The 18,247-nt window shown below is 39.4% G+C and overlaps 3 protein-coding genes and 1 long non-coding RNA gene across 4 annotated transcripts; 1 reads left to right on the top strand and 3 right to left on the bottom strand.

Moving 5' to 3' along the window:
- Positions 1–336: 336 nt before the first annotated feature.
- On the bottom strand, positions 337–12,669 carry LOC108062728 (phospholipase A2 inhibitor-like). Its single transcript, XM_017149511.3, has 4 exons — positions 12,559–12,669; positions 7,332–7,828; positions 7,088–7,272; positions 337–439 (listed from the first exon to the last, which is right to left on the bottom strand). The coding sequence occupies exons 1-2, from the start codon at positions 12,571–12,573 to the stop codon at positions 7,439–7,441; spliced, it is 405 nt and encodes a 134-aa protein (XP_017005000.2). The 5' UTR covers positions 12,574–12,669; the 3' UTR covers positions 337–439; positions 7,088–7,272; positions 7,332–7,438.
- On the bottom strand, positions 696–3,052 carry LOC138913540 (uncharacterized). Its single transcript, XM_070217486.1, has 2 exons — positions 3,041–3,052; positions 696–2,253 (listed from the first exon to the last, which is right to left on the bottom strand). Exon 2 carries the CDS (start codon positions 1,677–1,679, stop codon positions 696–698), a length of 984 nt encoding a protein of 327 aa, XP_070073587.1. The 5' UTR covers positions 1,680–2,253; positions 3,041–3,052.
- On the bottom strand, positions 2,206–6,736 carry LOC138913311 (uncharacterized). The gene is made up of 2 exons (XM_070216572.1): positions 3,041–6,736; positions 2,206–2,253 (listed from the first exon to the last, which is right to left on the bottom strand). The coding sequence occupies exons 1-2, from the start codon at positions 6,734–6,736 to the stop codon at positions 2,206–2,208; spliced, it is 3,744 nt and encodes a 1,247-aa protein (XP_070072673.1).
- LOC138913568 (uncharacterized) lies at positions 8,461–11,895 on the top strand. Its single transcript, XR_011419348.1, has 5 exons — positions 8,461–8,531; positions 8,692–8,826; positions 8,892–8,955; positions 10,938–11,537; positions 11,602–11,895. It is a non-coding gene; the product is annotated as an uncharacterized lncRNA (long non-coding RNA).
- Positions 12,670–18,247: the final 5,578 nt, after the last annotated feature.

The raw sequence follows: 18,247 nt of genomic DNA, 5'->3' as shown, positions 1-18,247 counted from the left end.
TTTAAAAATCTACAAAGAACTACATTTTGTAAAATTCAAAAATAGTTTCTTAACTCAAAAAAATAGCAAGATCTTGAATGCTATTAACCAAATAACGAAAAAACGGAACTTAGGTTTCTAAATTAAAACAATATCTATGTGTCTGGCAGTATACACATACAATATGTATAGTACTATACCTTTATTGAATACATGAGAAGTGAATTAAAGTTGGAAAAATACTGGTATGAAATGGTTATTCGCTAAGGGCTAGCACTAAACGCAACAAAAAGTCGTATATATATATATACTTCATATGAAAAAAACGTCAAGAAATTTTATTTCATATGAAGTTTTTTGTTTTGGGGGTTGAGTACTAGCCCTAATATGAAAGAGGACAGAAATCTATTTAAGTATGTGATGTGTGTTTGAGCTGTTGTTATTACTATTTTTAATCCATCTGCACTGGTCAGAAATAAGACGAGTTGAGTTGCCTATGTGTGGACTGTATTAATTTTTATTCTTGCCAGTTGCGAAGCCTATTCGATACTGAAGTGAATTTCGCAAAGCGACGCCGTCTTAGCGGCGTTGCCAGAAACTAAAGAGATTTTTTTGTATGTATACATGTTTTCTTGTACATAGTTTAAAGTATATAGAACAGAATAGAGATGGCATTATGCGCCTATATGTTAGAGATTATTAAAAGCTGCAAGCGTTCACGAACATCCCGGCCCGCCCTGAAACACCGTTTCTGAATGGGGCAATACAGCAACTTTCGTGATCGGTCTGGTCATCTCTCCTGCCTGGGTCTTCAGTTTGACTGCTCGAACGAGGTCGTCCTTTCCTGGATAGGTTTCCATAACCCGTGCGATGTGCCAGGATGCCGGTGGTGAATTGGACTCTTTTACGAGCACAACGTTACCGGTGGAGATGTTGGGTGTTGAGGTAGTCCATTTAGGACGTTGCTGCAGAGTAGTCAGATACTCCTGATGCCATTTTTTCCAGAATCCTTGAAGCATAGACTGGATGCTTTGCCAATATCCTAATCGGCCCACTGGGATGTGGCTCAAATCGGGATCTGGCACTGTGGTTAAAGGTCGCCCGATCAAGAAGTGAGCGGGTGATAGGTAGTTGGTTTCCGTATCCGGTGTGTGGCACAAGGGGCGTGAATTTATCACTGCGCTTATTTGAGCAAGAAGTGTGCGCATCTGTTCAAAGGTGAGCGTTGAGTTTCCGGTGATTCTGCGCAGATGTAGCTTGACACAACGAACTGCCGACTCCCATTTCCCTCCCCAGTGAGGGGCTCTCGGGGGAATAAGTACCCATTGGATACCATCATCCGCTAGTGTGCTAGAAACGGTGTCCTTGTGTGTTTGTGAAGAAAGCAATTCTTGCATCTCGTCGAGGGATCGCTTAGCTCCAATAAAGTTTGTGCCATTGTCACTGTAGATCTTACTGCACTTGCCACGTAAGGATATGAAGCGCCGCAAGGCAGCCAAGAAAGTTTCCGTCGTCAGGTCTGTTGCAAGTTCCAGGTGGATGGCCGAGGTGACCATGCACACAAATAGGCATATGTAACCCTTGCTGATACGTGGCTTCCGAACCTTTGCATCCTTCAGAAGGATTGGACCTGCATAGTCGCAACCAGTGTGTATAAATGGAAGCGCTTGAGTAATGCGTACGCTGGGTAAATTAGCCATTTGTTGCTGGGATGTATGGGAGCGTTGACGAAAGCAAGCTAAACAGTCGTGTGTTATCTTCCGAATTAGATTCCGTGCTCCAAATATCCAGAATTTTTGCCGAACAATAACAAAAAGTGAGGAAACTCCAGGGTGGAGGTTTACTCGGTGCTCGTGTTCTAGTATTAGCTTTGAGATGCGATGTGTTTTCGGTAGCAAAACTGGGTGTTTTGCATCCCTTGACAACTGCGAGTGGTGCAGTCGTCCGCCTACCCTTAGCAAATCGTTTTCGTCGATTATGGGTGCAAGTTTGATCAGCTGTGATCGGTTCTTGAGGGGTCCTGGAAACACCCTTGTGCGTGCTTTATGCAAAGAATCCTTGCCGCCTTGATCTCGTCAAATGAGAGCGCTCTGGATACCTTTTCGCGAGATGGATTTCGAGTACGTTGAATAAACCGCATCACGTAGCCGACAATGTGTACGAGCTTAATCCAAGAAGACACTCGGTCGATTAGTTCATCAAGTATATGAATCTGGGTTGCTTCTGTTAATGTAGCCAAGCAGTTGGATTTGACTTCTCCTTGAATGCGTTTGTCTGTAAGAGATAAACCGAACCGTGAATCGTTTAAGGGGTTATATACCTTTTTTTTTTTCAAAAAAACGAAATTTTTTTTTTTGCTGAATCCTAAAGTATATCCCCTAGAGAACATCTTCCCAAATTTTCATACAGATCCGAATAATAGTTCGATAGGAAAACAGCGTTTTGACGCGCTCGACTTCAATAGTTGCAACGTCAACGTAAAACTTTGAATGCGATTATCTCAAAGTCGTGTTTTTCCAAAAGTGCTTTCGCTGTGACCACGATTGCGCAAGAACTAATCGATCGATCTTCTTCAATTTTTTTTTAAATTATTCGTAATGATTGTGCCGAGTTCGTGAACGATTCAGTTTTTATGCGCCAATTTTAATTTCGCAGATCAGAATTTTTTAATAAAATTTTTAGAACTCGAAAAATCAACTTTTTGGAAAAATTGTTACTGTATGCAGAAAAAAGCAAATATTCTTAAAAATAATCGTTCACGAACTGGATATAATACTATACTAACTAAAAATTTTTGGTTTTTTGATATAAGTTGACCTGCTGGACTTCCATCGTGGTCACCGCAAGCCGCTATAAAAAAAAAGGGTTCCGAAAGAATTGCCATATCTTCGTAAATTTTTCATATTTTTTCAAGAACAAAGGTTTGTTGTTTCGATAAAAACATGTACTATCAATAAATAATAACTTCACTGTCATAAAATAATTGCTACACACCAAAAAAAAAATCCAAAGTTCCCTCAATTTTTTCGCTCAAAAAAGGTATATAACCCCTTAACTTTACCAGGTACTGATCCTTGTCCCGTAGCCATTGAGGCCCATTCCACCACAAATGGAAGTCGATGAGATCAGCAGCCATCAGTCCCCTGGACGCACAGTCAGCTGGGTTTGTTTTGGAATCGACGTGACGCCAAGCACTCCTTGGAATGGTGTCAAGGATTTCCGAGGTTCTGTTTCCAACAAATGTCTTGAGTTGGGCTGGCGCATACGATAGCCAGGAGAGCACTATTGAAGAGTCGGACCAGCCAAAAACAGTTATGTTCTTGTGGCGTAAACCAGATGTGATCGAACGAATCAGTTGGCTGAGGAGAAGTGCTGCGCAAAGTTCCAGACGTGGCAAGGATTGTTGTTTCAGTGGAGCCACCCTTGTTTTCGCAGCCACAATGGACACCGAGATGGATCCATCGTCGTTTGTAACTCTGCTGTACACCACAGCAGCATACGCCTTGGTTGAAGCATCCGAAAATCCGTGGAGTTCGATGTTGTCCGGGTCGTTGGGAACAAATCGTGGTAGTCGGAATTTTTGAAGAGTGTCCAGATCTGCTCTCCACTTCAGCCAGTTGTCCGCCAGTTTAGTTGGGAGTGGGTCATCCCAGTCCAAATTCAAGAGCCAGAGCTTTTGGAAAAGGATTTTGAATTGAATGACAATGGGTGCCAAGAGTCCGAGAGGATCAAATATCCTCGAGACGTCGGACAAGACTTGTCTCTTTGTGCAATCAGGATTTGCAGCAAGACCGACATTATACGTTAGAATGTCTTTTCCAGGATGCCAGTACAGTCCGAGAACCTTTACTGGTGACGTTTGTGCAGATTGTGTGTCGCCATCGTTCGTCTGTATGCATGGTGTATTCGATACCCATTTCCCGAGCTCAAGGTTGGCGCAAGACATCAGCTGAACCAGCTCGTTTCGGTTTCGAAGTAGCTCATCCTCACTGTTTGACCCAGTAAGAACATCATCGACATAAAAATCCTCCAGCAGGATTTTCGACGCATTTGGGTATTCCTCTTGATGATCGATAGCAAGTTGTTCCAGCACTCGCACCGCCAGGAATGGCGCGCACGAAGTTCCGTAGGATACCGTGCACAATTGGAAATGCTTGATGGGATCGGATGGATCTTCTCTCCAAACGATTTTCTGGAAGTTTCTGTGCTTTTCGTTGACCCATATTTGGCGGAACATTTTTACGATGTCCGCTGAGAATGCAAATTTGTACATTCGAAAACGAAGGCACACAGCGAATAGATCGCGCTGGATACTGGGCCCTGTAAACAGGGTGTCATTTAAAGCCTTACCATTGGCGTCGCGAAAAGATCCATCGAAAACTACTCGTAGCTTCCGACCCAGCACTGGGTGATGTGGTAGATAAAACTGATCTCCAGTAGCGTTTTCCTCCGGTGGTACCTCTCGCATGTGCCCCAGATTTGTGTACTCCTTCATAAAGTGTACGTACTGCGTACGCAGCTGCTCGTTCTGTTGCAGCCGCCGCTCAACCGATTTAAAGCGTTTTAGCGCTCCTTGTAGAGTTTCTCCGAATTCGGGGTTTTCAGTGTTGAATGGAAGTTCCACGATATACTTCCCGTTTTCATCGCGACTGTGAGTGGTGAGAAAGTGCTTCTCGACTTGATCATCCTCCGGTTCCAGTTTTGCGCTGCTTTGAACGTTTTCTAGTTCCCAAAACTTCTGAAGCGTGGCGCCTATGTCCACTGTTGTAGTCAGCGCACAAGCGTTGCTTGGACTCGGTGTGATGAGTGAAGTTATTACCCATCCGAACACCGAAGAAATGGCGATAAGATTACCCTTGTTGTCGTACATCTTTCGTCCTGTAAACACTGACCATACGTGTTCGCTGCCCAACAGAATGTCAACAGGTGAGTTTGTGTTGAATTCAGTATCCGCCAACTGCAGATCCTTGAAAACCTTGAGCGCCGATGCATCGATGTTTTGCCTTTCAAGCGAAGAAGTGATCCTGCCTAGCACGTGGGCGTAGACAATCAACTGATCCTCGGAGATACGAGACTTGATATGCAAGGTGCTGCATCCCCTGGTCGTGTCTGCTTTCACCGAAGAGATTCCGGTAACCAAGATGCGTGATGCCGACCGTGTCAATCCGAGTGCTTGGATGCAACGCTCGGATACGTAGGAAAGCTCGGAGCCCGTGTCCAATAAGAGACGGCATGTTACGTGGTCACCCTTTGCGTTTTGAACATAAACCATGGCAGTTGGTAATATGCTTCGCTTTACTTCCGATTCCTGTGCAGATTTTGCAGTGCCCTGTGCACATACAGCCGATTGAGTGCCCTCTCCTTGGGCGAAATGACTGAGAGTCACCGATGTGTTGTTGGACGCGCTTGTGTTTCGCTCGTCCTCCCCTGCTATCTGGGCAAGATTCCCAATAGCCTGTGGATTCGCTTGGACATGAAGAAGGGAGTGATGATTTCCCTTGCATTGCCTACATTTGTATGTCGACTTGCACTTGCTGACCCCATGACCAGATCGCAAGCAGTTGTAGCACAGTGATTTCTCCTTTACGAAGGATCGCCTCTGCATCCCGGACATATCCAAGAACAGCGGACAGCTGTACAGAGTGTGTTCTGCAGAATTACATTTGGTGCAGCCACTGCCTTCGACCGCAACCATCGATTGTGTGACCCTTTTTGGTTTTTCTGCATGTGTTATTGTCTTGCCACCAGTAGCAAGCTCCCTTTTACTCAGCTCCAGTTCCTCGCAACGAGAATCGAGAAACTTGAAGAATTCCTCGAGAGTTGGTGAATCCGTGTCCATGCTGCGCTCAATCCACCTGCGCCGCGTGTCAGCGTCTAGTTTCTCCAGCGCCAGATAGATGATCCAGCAATCGCGGCCCATCTGGTTGACCGCATCCAATCCGCGAACAATTTCGTTTGCTCCGTCTGACACCTTCCGTAGAATTGATGCATCTACCTTTGTAGTTGTTGGTAGGCTCATAAACTGCTCCAAAAATGAGTTTACAATGTGCCGTGGACGATTGTACCTCTCCTTAAGACGTTCCCAAGCTGTGTTGTAAGCAGTCTCCGTAATGGCCAAGTGCCGTACCAAGTTGGCAGCCTCATCAACAAGAAGTGTTTTCAAGTGATGGAACTTCTGTGTGTTGGACAAATGCTGCTTGTTATGAATTGTGTTTTCATAGATGTCTTGAAAGGAGGGCCACTCTGTGTAGTTGCCAGAGAACCGCTTGATTTGAATTTTTGGCAATTCGCTCTGATTAGAATTCGCCGCGAATACCGAACTTAAATTCGCCAAAGTGACGTCACCACCAACTTGAACCGGCGTGCTCGAGCTAGCCTGATTTGCAGCCAGTCGCTCAAATAGTTGTTGGTTTTGTTGCAGCAAATTGACAATTGCGTCGTTGTTGGAATGCAGACCGTTGCTGCCATTCGTAATGCCTGTAGATGTACTCGGTTGTAGAGCATCACTTCTGTCCTTGAGAATTGCGATCGCCCTTAGGTACTTTTCTTCGTAAATCGCATTATCGATCTCCGGATCGACGTAACCTTCCACTTCCTCGTGGACAGCAATGGCATCGCCGAACTCGTTGAACTCCTTCCAAACATCGTGGAGAAGTTGTATGCGCGTGGTGATCTCTGTCTGTGTTGCAGATTCCGATTGCTCTGCCCATGAGAGACAACGTGTGATGTTAGCCTTGAGCCTGGAACGGCTCTTCATAAATGCTTTTAATTGTTCCATAGCAAACAATTATCCTGAGAATCAAAGCACTCCACTAACTGTCCAAGAATCCGTGAACAAAGGACCAACATATGGTCAGAAATAAGACGAGTTGAGTTGCCTATGTGTGGACTGTATTAATTTTTATTCTTGCCAGTTGCGAAGCCTATTCGATACTGAAGTGAATTTCGCAAAGCGACGCCGTCTTAGCGGCGTTGCCAGAAACTAAAGAGATTTTTTTGTATGTATACATGTTTTCTTGTACATAGTTTAAAGTATATAGAACAGAATAGAGATGGCATTATGCGCCTATATGTTAGAGATTATTAAAAGCTGCAAGCGTTCACGAACATGCACACTAAAATGATGCCCGCGGCAAATATGCTTAAAAATACAAATATGCAAAAGAAATATGCCACAAAATTCCAAGTCCCTTGCTCTTTGTTATAATCGTTGTTGCATTGCGTCGACAGAGGTTTTGACAGGTTGGAGCCGGGCAAAATGCATTCGATTCCTTCCAATCTGGACACACTTGGCTGAAATGACAGATGAAAGTCATAAAGTCACAACCAAAGATTGATAAACGTTAACGAACCTGTGCATAAAACCTTTTTGCGATGTTCGAATTGCAAGCACACAGAATGGGATTTCCCCTGATTCTCGCCTTGGTTTTGAAAATGCCAACCAAGTTGGACATATCGGTCAGACAGAATTTATGCGGCACGCTTCGTCGGGCAGTTTTGTGATATGATTATAGCTCAAATTTATGCTGTGCAGCTGTGGCATTGCATCGAACTTCCAGCTCGGGATATTGGATATGTTGTTGTTTGAGAGATCTAGGTGAAAAATGTTCTCGAATCCTGTTGAATTCAGATCTTCCGGCACTTCTGTAAGACCAATTCCGGAAATATTCAAGATTTGAACGTTACGCAGTTCAGCCAAGCACTTGAGATCAGTTGCAATACTGCAGTCTGCGCTCATTTTGGCATCTCGAAGGGAAATGATGCAGCCGCATTCTTCGATGAGTGGAGGAGATTGTGCCATTGGTGTCATTATCATTATACAGAGGAAAGCGCTGGCCAAAGCGATGGTCTGAAACACACAAAAAAAAACTAGTTACTTTCACAACAACAAATACACACAATTAGCAAAGACACACACCTATATTCTTGACAAAATTGACAATTTTTTGTTGTTGGGGACTGTTTGCCAATTTGTTTTTGTGTGAAAGAACGGTTATAGCATTTTATTTATTTTTAATGGATGAATTCTATCCTACTTTCTAAGTGACTAACCATGGTTTAAAGAAATAGCACACTCATTCAATAAGGTACTGATAAAGAAGCTATCAATAAATGAATTCTAACAATCTAGATAAGATTTCAGTATCAATAAAAAGTTCTTGAACCTCCTATTGTGCATTATTAGCCTATGCAATTATACTTAGTACCTTCTTTCTTTTCAAGAGGCACGTCAGGAATTTGCAAAAGAAAGATTCCAGAAATTAAATACAATTAAATCAAAACTGCAAATTTTAAAAAAAAGTACGTGGTTAGTAATAAAGGTTTCAAATTGTGTTAATATTACTTAACTTATATTATTTACTTTTATATTCTTCCTTCTTAATATATTGATGTCTTGCCTTCCATTTTGTATATATAAATAAAAAGACAACACAATATATATTGAATATATACCAATTTATTTTAATTAACTGACTTACATGTTTACGGTTAATCGCTAAAAGCTAACGCAGTCTTTTAGACATTGGAGGCAAGTACAATTTTTAAAAACGGTAAGGGCAGATAAAGCTTACAGAGGGCATAACAGCCTGCGCTAATGTTAGGGCCTTGCTGTCCAATTACTTATTTAAAATTGAATTATCAGCAATTGTACTATATGCAATATGTATGAATATATAAGTCAGCAAGATGTTGTTTTCTTACATTTTAAAGATTGCGACAGTTCTGGATGTGAGTCAATCTTTATTTGCTCAGCTGAAGAACAGGCTAACCGGACAAAGGCAGCGGACAAGTGTCTTTTCATCGTTTGAAATTATAATACTGAAGATCCAGAAAAGAAGCCTTCAGGTTTGGTCCAAATTGCTCCTGTTTACCCCCAAAATCTATTTTTATTAACTTGTTTTATTTTACAGGCATCCAAGAGTGATCAGAAAATAAATTCTGGAGGCCATAGGTCGAATGTGACATTTTGAGCAAGTAAATCGCTTGAATTTATTAGTCCAATAGATAAATTGTGGGGAACATAGAGTCGATCCATGAGTAATGTAATTTTAAAGATGCGTGTTTTGCTATAAAAACAATCATGCCTGCATTTCCCTATTTGTCAAAATCGGGGGTGAAATCCCTTCCAACCAGAGCATGTACAAAACAGTTGACTATTTCTAGCTGTCTCAAAATAACTCTCACTTTGGTACCCTTTGAGCAAATAGTCACATAGAAATTGTTTATTTCCTTTCAAAGGGTTTTCGGTCTTTGCTCAACCAGTAACCGATTTTTATGTTTCAAAACGGTTTCGGTTGATCAAAGACCGTTTGAACTGAACGGAGAGCAAAAACGGTCTTTTGACTTTTTATACCTATGTGTTTAAACAGAGAAGATGTTCTATACTCCAAAAATGTTGTTTGTTTTTTCCAAATATTTTAAACCCAATTACATGTTTTAAATTAAATTTTTAAAAATAATTCCATTTTTTATTTATAAAAATCTTAAACGAAGAGTATTTTGGATTTTATTGTGTCTTAGGCTTGAACGCAAAGTACAGAACTTTAGCAGACCAATATTTCCAGTTATATTTTTACCTAATGTAAAATATGAAAAACCGCGAGTTCTTCAGAAGATTATGGAAGATGAAGATGATTTACTCGGATAATACTATCTCTTAGACGTTTTATCAAACAAAATAAAAAACCGCGAGTTCTTCAGAAGATGATGGTCATTATGTATATTTACTCGTATAACACCATCACTTAGAGGCTATATCTTACAAGACTTAAATTGTATATCTTTACTCTTATAACAGCATCACTAATGGCGTTTTATCATAAAACTTGAAAACAGCGTATTCTTTAGAAACCGCGAATTCTTCAGAAGATGATGGCCTTTGTATGTCTTTACTCTTATAACAGCATCAGCAATGGCGCTTTATCATAAAACTTGAAAACAGCGTATTCTTTAGAAGATAATGGTGCTAATAATTAAGTTATTTACCATATATGTATTTTCAAATATATGTTCTATATATTACCTTAAATTTTTAAAGGTGTAAGGCAAACGAAAGGCAGAACTGTCAAAAAAGACCGTTTTTACTGAGCATTTCAAAGTTTTGTTCATCTACTAACAGTTTTTTGGGACCGCTTCATACAAACGGTCCCAAAAATCGGTTTTTTGAAGGACCGAAAAAATGTATTTTCAGTCTAGAACGGTCAACCGAAAACCGAAATAAACTGAAATGAAGGGTTTCGCTCAGACCGAAACCAAATTTTTAAATTTTTTTTCGGTTTCGTTCAGACCGAGACAGCAAATGAAAAAACGATCAACTGTTTTTTACATGCTCTGCTTCCAACCAAATTTTCCCCCCAAAAAAAATCAGAAACTCCTAGAAAACTCGACTGAATCTGTGACACCTACGGTTTTGATGGGTTTTTTTTTCCAAACCAACCGCCCCAAATCCATCGCAGGTTTCTGTGACACCACTAAATAAGACGAAATTTAAAAATCCAGAAATCTGAGATCAGATTGTTAACTCCAGAATACAATATATTTAGATATTGCATAGAAGGAGTAAAGGAAAAAAAAATGCGCCGCAGGTCAAACAAATGCACTACATTTAAATGCTTTATATTTGGTTCAGCAAAGAGATTTCTAGCCCATAACAACTCATTTAAAAACCTCATAAGGTTTAATTAATTTTACAGAATCTTATAAAAATGTAATTATTTTATTTAAAAATACCTGAAAATCATACTTGTTTTTATAGCCAGAGAACCATGGGTGACGACCAAGTTTTTTTTGCTTGTAAATTATTGAGAAATCGCGGTCCATGGAGTATAATTTTTTTGCGAATTTCGCGATCGAGTCCCCTAATCTAGAGTATTACCCAGGATGTTAATCTTTAATTTAGAATTAGTAAAATGTACTTTTTTTTACCATAGATAAAGATTTATGTTTCATATTTTTAGCCACTTTACCTCAAGGAGGCCAATCCAATGGAGGACCTCTCGGATAAACCGAGCCGATAAGCCTTACCTCTTTCATACTCAACACTTTAAAAAACTGCTGAACCTACACATCAGGAATGAGACTCCTGTAATCAAACCAGATCGCCTACACCAAATGGAAATCGGTGGAAACATCTCAACATATACACAGACGGCGCCAAGATGGAAGGAGGAGAAGAAACGGACTTATATTGTATGGACACTAGAATAAGGCTGTCCTATAAGCCACCCAGCGACTGCAAAATATTCCGGACAGAACTATTCGCCATTAGGAAAGCGGGAGAAGTGGCTCAGTGCCCGGCTCTTTCACGAGGGAAAAAATGATACCTGGCATCACTTGTGGACGCCTCCAGAAGGAAACCAGGCGAATTTCTTGCCCTTGCCAAAAACACTTCGATCCTTATGGACATTGAAATCTTCTAAATAATCTCAAGGTTCAACTAAGAGCAATATTGGCCTATGCGTGAATCGTCGAGGGTCGTCCTGGTAACCTTACCTACCTCATGCCGACACAACACCATACACAAAGAAGAAATGTCGCCAGCATAATTCCGCAATAAAGTAAGTATTGTATAAAGTGTAACCCTCCTGAAGACCACTATAACGAATATTTTTGGCTTTTCAGGTTACTTCGCCCAAAAATCAGACGAGTATTTGTATACCCTTGCAGAGGGTATTATTAAGAAGTTTGTAACGCAGTAACGGAGACGTTTCCGACCCAATAAAGTATATATAGTCTTGATGAGCATCACTAGACGAGTCGATCTAGCCATGTCTGTCTGTCCGTTTCTACGCAAACTATCCTCTCAGTTTTAAAGCTATCGGGCTAAAACATCCCCAACAGACTTCTTTCTTTTGCAGGTAGTATATAATTCGGAACGAGCCTGCTCGGACAACTATATCATATAGTTCCTATTGAAAAAATTTGGAAAAACAATGTAAAAAAATTATATTTTGGTTGTTTTTAACACTTTTTTAATTTCGGAAATACCATTTTCTATCTAATTCTGAATTTTGAATTAGGAACGATCGGAAAATTAATGGAAATATATAATAGGAAATAAATTATAGCTTCGTTGGTTTTTATTGTATTCTCTTCTACTCTGGGATATGACTCTTTTTAAATATTTTAATTTTATCAAAATCGATCTATATATATATAACACATCGCTGCCATAATAGGAAATTTAACATTTTCAGCTGTGTCGAGAGATGTGAGCGATTTACCAAAGCTGCGTTTAGTAGGAGGACTTCCGGATATCACCCATATAATGTAACTAAATAAATGGCCTATACAAGTTGCCTTCATCAAAAAAAGTTCTCCATTTTGGGAACATGAGCGGCACGTTTGACATGAGTCATTTATGAGTCAGACCCAATCAGTGGCGGATCTAGGATTTTGTTGTAGAGGTGATATTAAAACATTTGTTTTGTTGGATTCTTTTTGAGTACCAAAATTCCTTTCATCTTTCACACGAGTGGAGGGTATACATCACCCATATCATCCCCAAATGGATCCGAGCATGGTCCCAATGGATTTTATTATTTTTACTTGCTGGAGAACGATTCTTCTTCTTCTTACCTTTGTGTATACCATTTTTATCAGGTATATCACTGCGATTTGCTTTATTTTTTTTTTATTTTATTAAATAACCCAGGAACTTATTTTGGTTTTCACAACCTTCTAGAGGTGAGTGATGATTTCGATATATCTATCGATCATAGGTCATCTCTAAAAAACACCGTGTAAAATGTCAAAATCGCTTTCCTGAATTTTTCGTTATATTTTCCCTTTCTTTTTATTAAAAAATGTGTATTTATTATTAATTGTGTTTGACTTTTTTTGGTAATAAATCGTAGCTTTTAAACCTGTGGAGATAATACAGGTCGACAAAATAGGACATGGGTCGTTGTCCAGGCCTGCCACCCTTTTATTTCGGTAAATTATGCTTTTCTAAGCTTAAGTTGCCAATTTAAATTTAAAACAAGAAAGGAAGCTAGCTTCGGCCAGCCGAAGCTTATATACCCTTGCAGATCATTCCTATTAATTAACAAATCGCAAAAATGTTCAATTTTCTAATATTTCTCATTAATTTTCCGATCGTTCCTATGGCAGCTATATGATATAGTCTTCCGATTTTGATCAAATTAAAATTGAAATTCGGAAATATTTAATAAGAGTCATATCCTAGAGTAGAAGATAATACAATAAAAACCAAAGAAGCTAGAATTTATTTCCTATTACTTTTCCATTAATTTTCCGATCGTTCCTATGGCAGCTATATGATATAGTAGTCCGATTTTTTAAATAATTAATTCGAAATCACTATGGACGGCAGTCCATGTAGTGACGAAGCGCACCAGGAGAGTGTGCGAAGGCGACTACTATATATACACGAAGAAATGAAAATCTGCTGTGATGGTCCGATCATAATGAATGATACACCTATCGAATGGTATTGCAAAAACTTAAAGGATTGCATACCAAGACTTTAAGAAAATTAATTGGCTTGGGAGAGAGAGCGGTGAAAGTGAAAAAGTGAAAATTTCGAAATTTGGAGCTGTTGGGGCCGGTGGGGATAAATGCCCCCTCGCAATGCTTTAGTTGTATTCCTTTTGAAAATACCCGTCGAATGAGGGGTCATTTGTCAAAATCCGACGCTCCGTTCAAAAGTTATAGCCAAAATAAGATTTTCTTCGTCTCCCCAAAATGAAAATTTAATTCTGTTTGTCAGTTTGTCAGTTTGTCCAAAACATGTTTTTTAAGTTTTGAAAATTTGATATGACGTTCATCACATCGATATAAAAAACTTTTGTTCTACCATTTTTGGAAAAACTCGCTAGTTTAGCGGGAAAACAGCTATAAGTAGCTAAAATTCGGAAAGCCGTAACTTCTATACTACTGAAGCTACAGGCTTGTGCTGCATCTCGTTTGAAAGGTATTTTTAAATGCTATAAACGCCTTCTATATGCAATTTGTGTAAATGTAATAGTTAAAAAAATATGAACAAGAGACAATTTTTTAAAACTTTTTTTTTAGCTTTTTTTTAATTTTTCTCAAAAACGGCTCTAACGATTTTCTTTAAAACCTTAAACTGTATAGCCCTTGAGATTCCTTAAATTTTGGTATATAACACATTACTGTAAAAAGTCACGTTTAAAAGTTATTTTTATTCGAAAATAGCCACTTTAGCCAGCTCGAACAATTAACGCTCCCTGAGTATTGAATTTTGTGGGAGAGTATCCGAACTGTATTTTAGGGTCATGGAATCAGTAAATTTGCACTTAAAAGTTCCATATAGGAATCTTTTGTTATACGACTTTTGGAAAAAGCCGCTACTTTAGCGGGAAAAAGCTAAAAATAGCTAAATTTCGTTAGTTTGTAAGTTCTACACTACTAAAGGTACCGATATGTGCTATACATCGTTTAAAAGGTATTTTGAAATACTTAAACGCCTTTTTAACTTAATTTGTTTAAATACAATGGCTTACAAATTATGATTGACCAATTTAAATTTAAATGTATGTATATATTAGCTCCTATGAGAGCAAATGTAAACAAACAAAAACTTCTGATATCAAATAAAAACACCTCTTAACGAGGTAAAAAACTAGTGACGATCGCACCTTCAACATACAAAAGTTCTGATATCAACATTTGTGACGAAAAATTATTACACTCGTCATTAAATAGACTTTCTAATATTTTCTCATTCGGCACGCTGCAATAGAAAATGCCTGTGAAGGGAAAAAGACTGGAATAGTTTGCTAGGGCGGGCCGAATGTAAAAATATTAGAAAGTCTATTTAATGACGAGTTTAATAATTTTTCGTCACAAATGTTGATATCAGAACTTTTGTATGTTGAAGGTGCGATCGTCACTAGTTTTTTACCTCGTTAAGAGGTGTTTTTATTTGATTCAGAAATATTTAAAAAATACAATCCCCAAAAGAAGGTAATATTTCAAAAAACACCGAAGCTAGAATTTTTTAAAGTTTTTTTTCCCGATCCTTCCTATGGAAGCTATAAGATATAGTTGTCCGATCCGATCGGTTCCGACATATATACTACCTGCAATAGAAAGAAGACTTTTGCGAAAGTATCGTCCCGATAGCTCAAAAACTGAGAGACTAGTTTGCGTAGAAACAGACAGACGGACAGACGGACGGCCATCGGGCATGGCTACATCGTCTCGTCTTGTGATGCTGATCAAGAATATATACACTGCGTTGCAAACTTCTGACTGAAATCATAATACCCTCTGCAAGGGTATAAAAATCACAAATGCTCTTCGTCTTCTGGGATATATCTTCAAGAGTGGTCGACCAATTTTGGTAATTTTTTCGGAATTAAATAGTTACATTTCTCTTTTATACGGTCGTTTTAGAAAATTCAATCTAACTGAACCACAGAAGCAGGTGGGCGCATTCAAAATTTTAAAGTCACAGCAAAATCAAAAAATAATAATTTGTGAATAGCGTTTAAAAATTAAATAAAAATATTTTTTCAATATTTTTAGGACGCTGTTTTGATCTTTAATTGTTTTTTTTAATCAAAACACCTATTTGCAGTAATAAGCGAACAATAAGTTAAGATAAGTTATTGACAATATAATATTAACAATACGATAAATAAAACTTTTATATTTTAGAAAATCTTATAAACTTTAAAATTCAACTATAGTTATTAAAGTTTTAATATTTTTTATTTGTCACCCATTATAAAGTAATTTATTATATGAGATAAATCTGATGTACTTCTATTGGGTTGTTTTTTCAGCGTAGTTTTGTGCACTGCAATAAATATTTGCAATTGTATCTTCTTGATAAAGAACCTTGCTAAAATGTTGCCCATAAAAGCTAGCCGTGCGGTTTTTGTATGTGCTAAAAGCTTTTTGCAAGAAACATTTAGGTGTTTTTTTTTTTAAATTTGAATGGAAAAAAAATGAATTAATATATAAAATGAAATATTTGTTTATAATTACTTCAAAGCTATTTCAATTTAAATGCTTGGCGGGAATATTTTACTTTATCATTTGCTGTGCCGGCAGACGGTGCGTATACTTGATGGGAGCGGCTCTGTTCGAGGAAATCGGGCAAGCAGTGCAGCCTGCGTCCGCGTCCTGTTTTTCGCTCTCTCTTTGTCTCTCTCGGGAGAGAGATACGCGCACACGCGAATCCTTGACGATTGTGTGGCAGTTATCGTTACTTTACTTCGGCGAAGTTGCGTCCCCCTCGACAAGCAGCGCTGCCGACGTCGACGCACCGCTGCGGCGCCGCCCCCGAGCGCACGAAAAAGGGGGCGAGGCCGGGCGGGAGTCCTTGCCTCGGAGTCCTTTCTCGAGTCTACCGTCTAGGCGTCCCGTTGCGAGTCCTCAGTTTTGGACAAACACTCCGAGCGGCACGTCAGGGCCAAGCGCGCGCGCTTCTCGTGGTCGAGAATTCAGTCTGTCTGTCCGCCCAGCGTGTGCGTGAGAGCGTGTATGTGCCTGTGTGTGCGTGAGCCAATGGCAGCGTCGGTGTTAGCCAATTCCAGTTCTGTGGCAAATACCGTGCCGTAATCGTGCGAAATACGTGCAAAAGTCTGGCCCCTCGCCCCCCTCACCCCTGGCAAATTCAAGTGCAAACGTAAAAATTCAAAGTGAAAGTGCAAAAAAAAAGTTCGAAGAAGAAAAAAAACAGGCGACAAACACCTGCCGAGCGGCCCCCTTTCTTTCTTCTGCAGTCGTCCTGAAAATAAGCAAAGAAAGAATATAACAAATAAAGGAAAAACCATAACACCCAACACACGGGCAACACTACCGTTAGCAACAAAATCAACAAAGTGCGCTGGCGGAGCGGCAAACGCCGAGCGGGTTGCGGATTGCGGGTTGCGGGCTGCGGGCTCTTCAGCTGCCAGTTCAGCTGTCAAAAGTTAGTTCGACTCGAGAGCTTAATGTTTTATTTTCATTTTTATTTCTATTTTAGTTTTTAGTCCTCCTCTGCCTCTGCCTCCTCTGAACCCCCAACGCCCCTTCATTCGTCCTCCAGACTTTTGCAGCTCTTCAAAAGGCGTGGGCGGTGCACAGCGAAAAAAAGTGGGAATACAACATGAGGAAATACTACGGGAATAGATTCTATAATAATATAGGGGAAGCTTATTTGTTTATATTTTCTGTATAAGTAAACGGCTAAATTATCTTAAATATTTTAAATCAATTTAGTTGTAAAACTTTAATAATTTAGTTATTTAATGTAATATATTGTTTATCCTTTTGATACAAATTAATGTATCGAAAACCATAATATCCACAATATTGAAACCTTTTTTATATGCACTTGCTTTAATATCTTATTTCTGATTTATAATTTTATTTTAAATTCCTGATTGGATTCTATCAAATTTAAAGATAACAGACTGACTTATGTCTTATTTAAGAATTATGATTTTCTATTTTTATTTAAAAAATTCTGCTATTAAATTGAAGATTTAAATGTCTAACCAGAAGTTTAGTTTCAATACCTTGGACCATCGTGATTCTTGCGGTGTACTTGCGACTTAATGCTTATGGCAATGACAGCCGCTCAAGGAGTTTTCCCGAGCGTTTTCCTGGCCTGCTGCTGCTGCTGCTGTTGTTCTTGACGTTCCTCTTGGAGGCTTGATGGAAAAGCTTCCAGAACCTGCGCCTTTAATGTCCATGTAGCCGTGGCTTGGATCATTTACTCAGAAATCTATGTGCCAGCCAAGTGCATTACTCATACGCCGCGTTGACCGAGCGAAGCATGAAAATGAAATCATACCAACTACACAGAGGCAATAACAGTTAAGTTCACCTACTGTATGCCCGTGTATGTGTTTGTGATTGTGTTTCTGTGTGTGTGGGTGTCTATGATGAAAATTGTGAAATGCGTGCCATGGCAAAAACAAAAGGCAGCGAAATAAATGAAATGAAATGAAACAGACCAGCAATAAAACGGGGCTGGAACAAAGGACGAGAGCTAATGTCCGAACCTGTCCAAAAGTCCAGAGTCACGCGAAGTTGCAACAACAACAACAACAGCAGCAGCAATTTTCAAATAGACCACCAAGGTGAACCAGAGGATGTTTTTTTTTGCCTATTTTATTTATTTTTCTGGGCCTTCAACTAGTCAGATCCGACTTCTCGCCGAGATCTGTAATAAATCAAGGGTGTTGTCGTGGCCAGGCAAGCAAATGCAAATAAATTGAAGAATAATAAGCAAAATGCCAAGGCACTGGCGACTGGCAACTGGAAACTGGCAACCAAAAAGCGA

The sequence above is a fragment of the Drosophila takahashii genome, chromosome 3R, assembly GCF_030179915.1.
Source record: "Drosophila takahashii strain IR98-3 E-12201 chromosome 3R, DtakHiC1v2, whole genome shotgun sequence".
In the NCBI taxonomy this organism is placed as follows: Eukaryota; Metazoa; Arthropoda; class Insecta; order Diptera; family Drosophilidae; genus Drosophila; species Drosophila takahashii.
This window is presented reverse-complemented; position numbering and strand designations above follow the sequence as displayed.

Coding starts and splice junctions, on each gene's coding strand:
- LOC138913540 (XM_070217486.1), bottom strand. CDS start 1,679: ATGGCTAATTTACCCAGCGTACGCATTACTCAAGCGCTTCCATTTATA.
- LOC138913311 (XM_070216572.1), bottom strand. CDS start 6,736: ATGAAGAGCCGTTCCAGGCTCAAGGCTAACATCACACGTTGTCTCTCA. Junction 2,254..3,040: donor GGGACAAGGATCAGTACCTG/GTAAAGTTAAGG, acceptor TATCTCTTACAG/ACAAACGCATTCAAGGAGAA.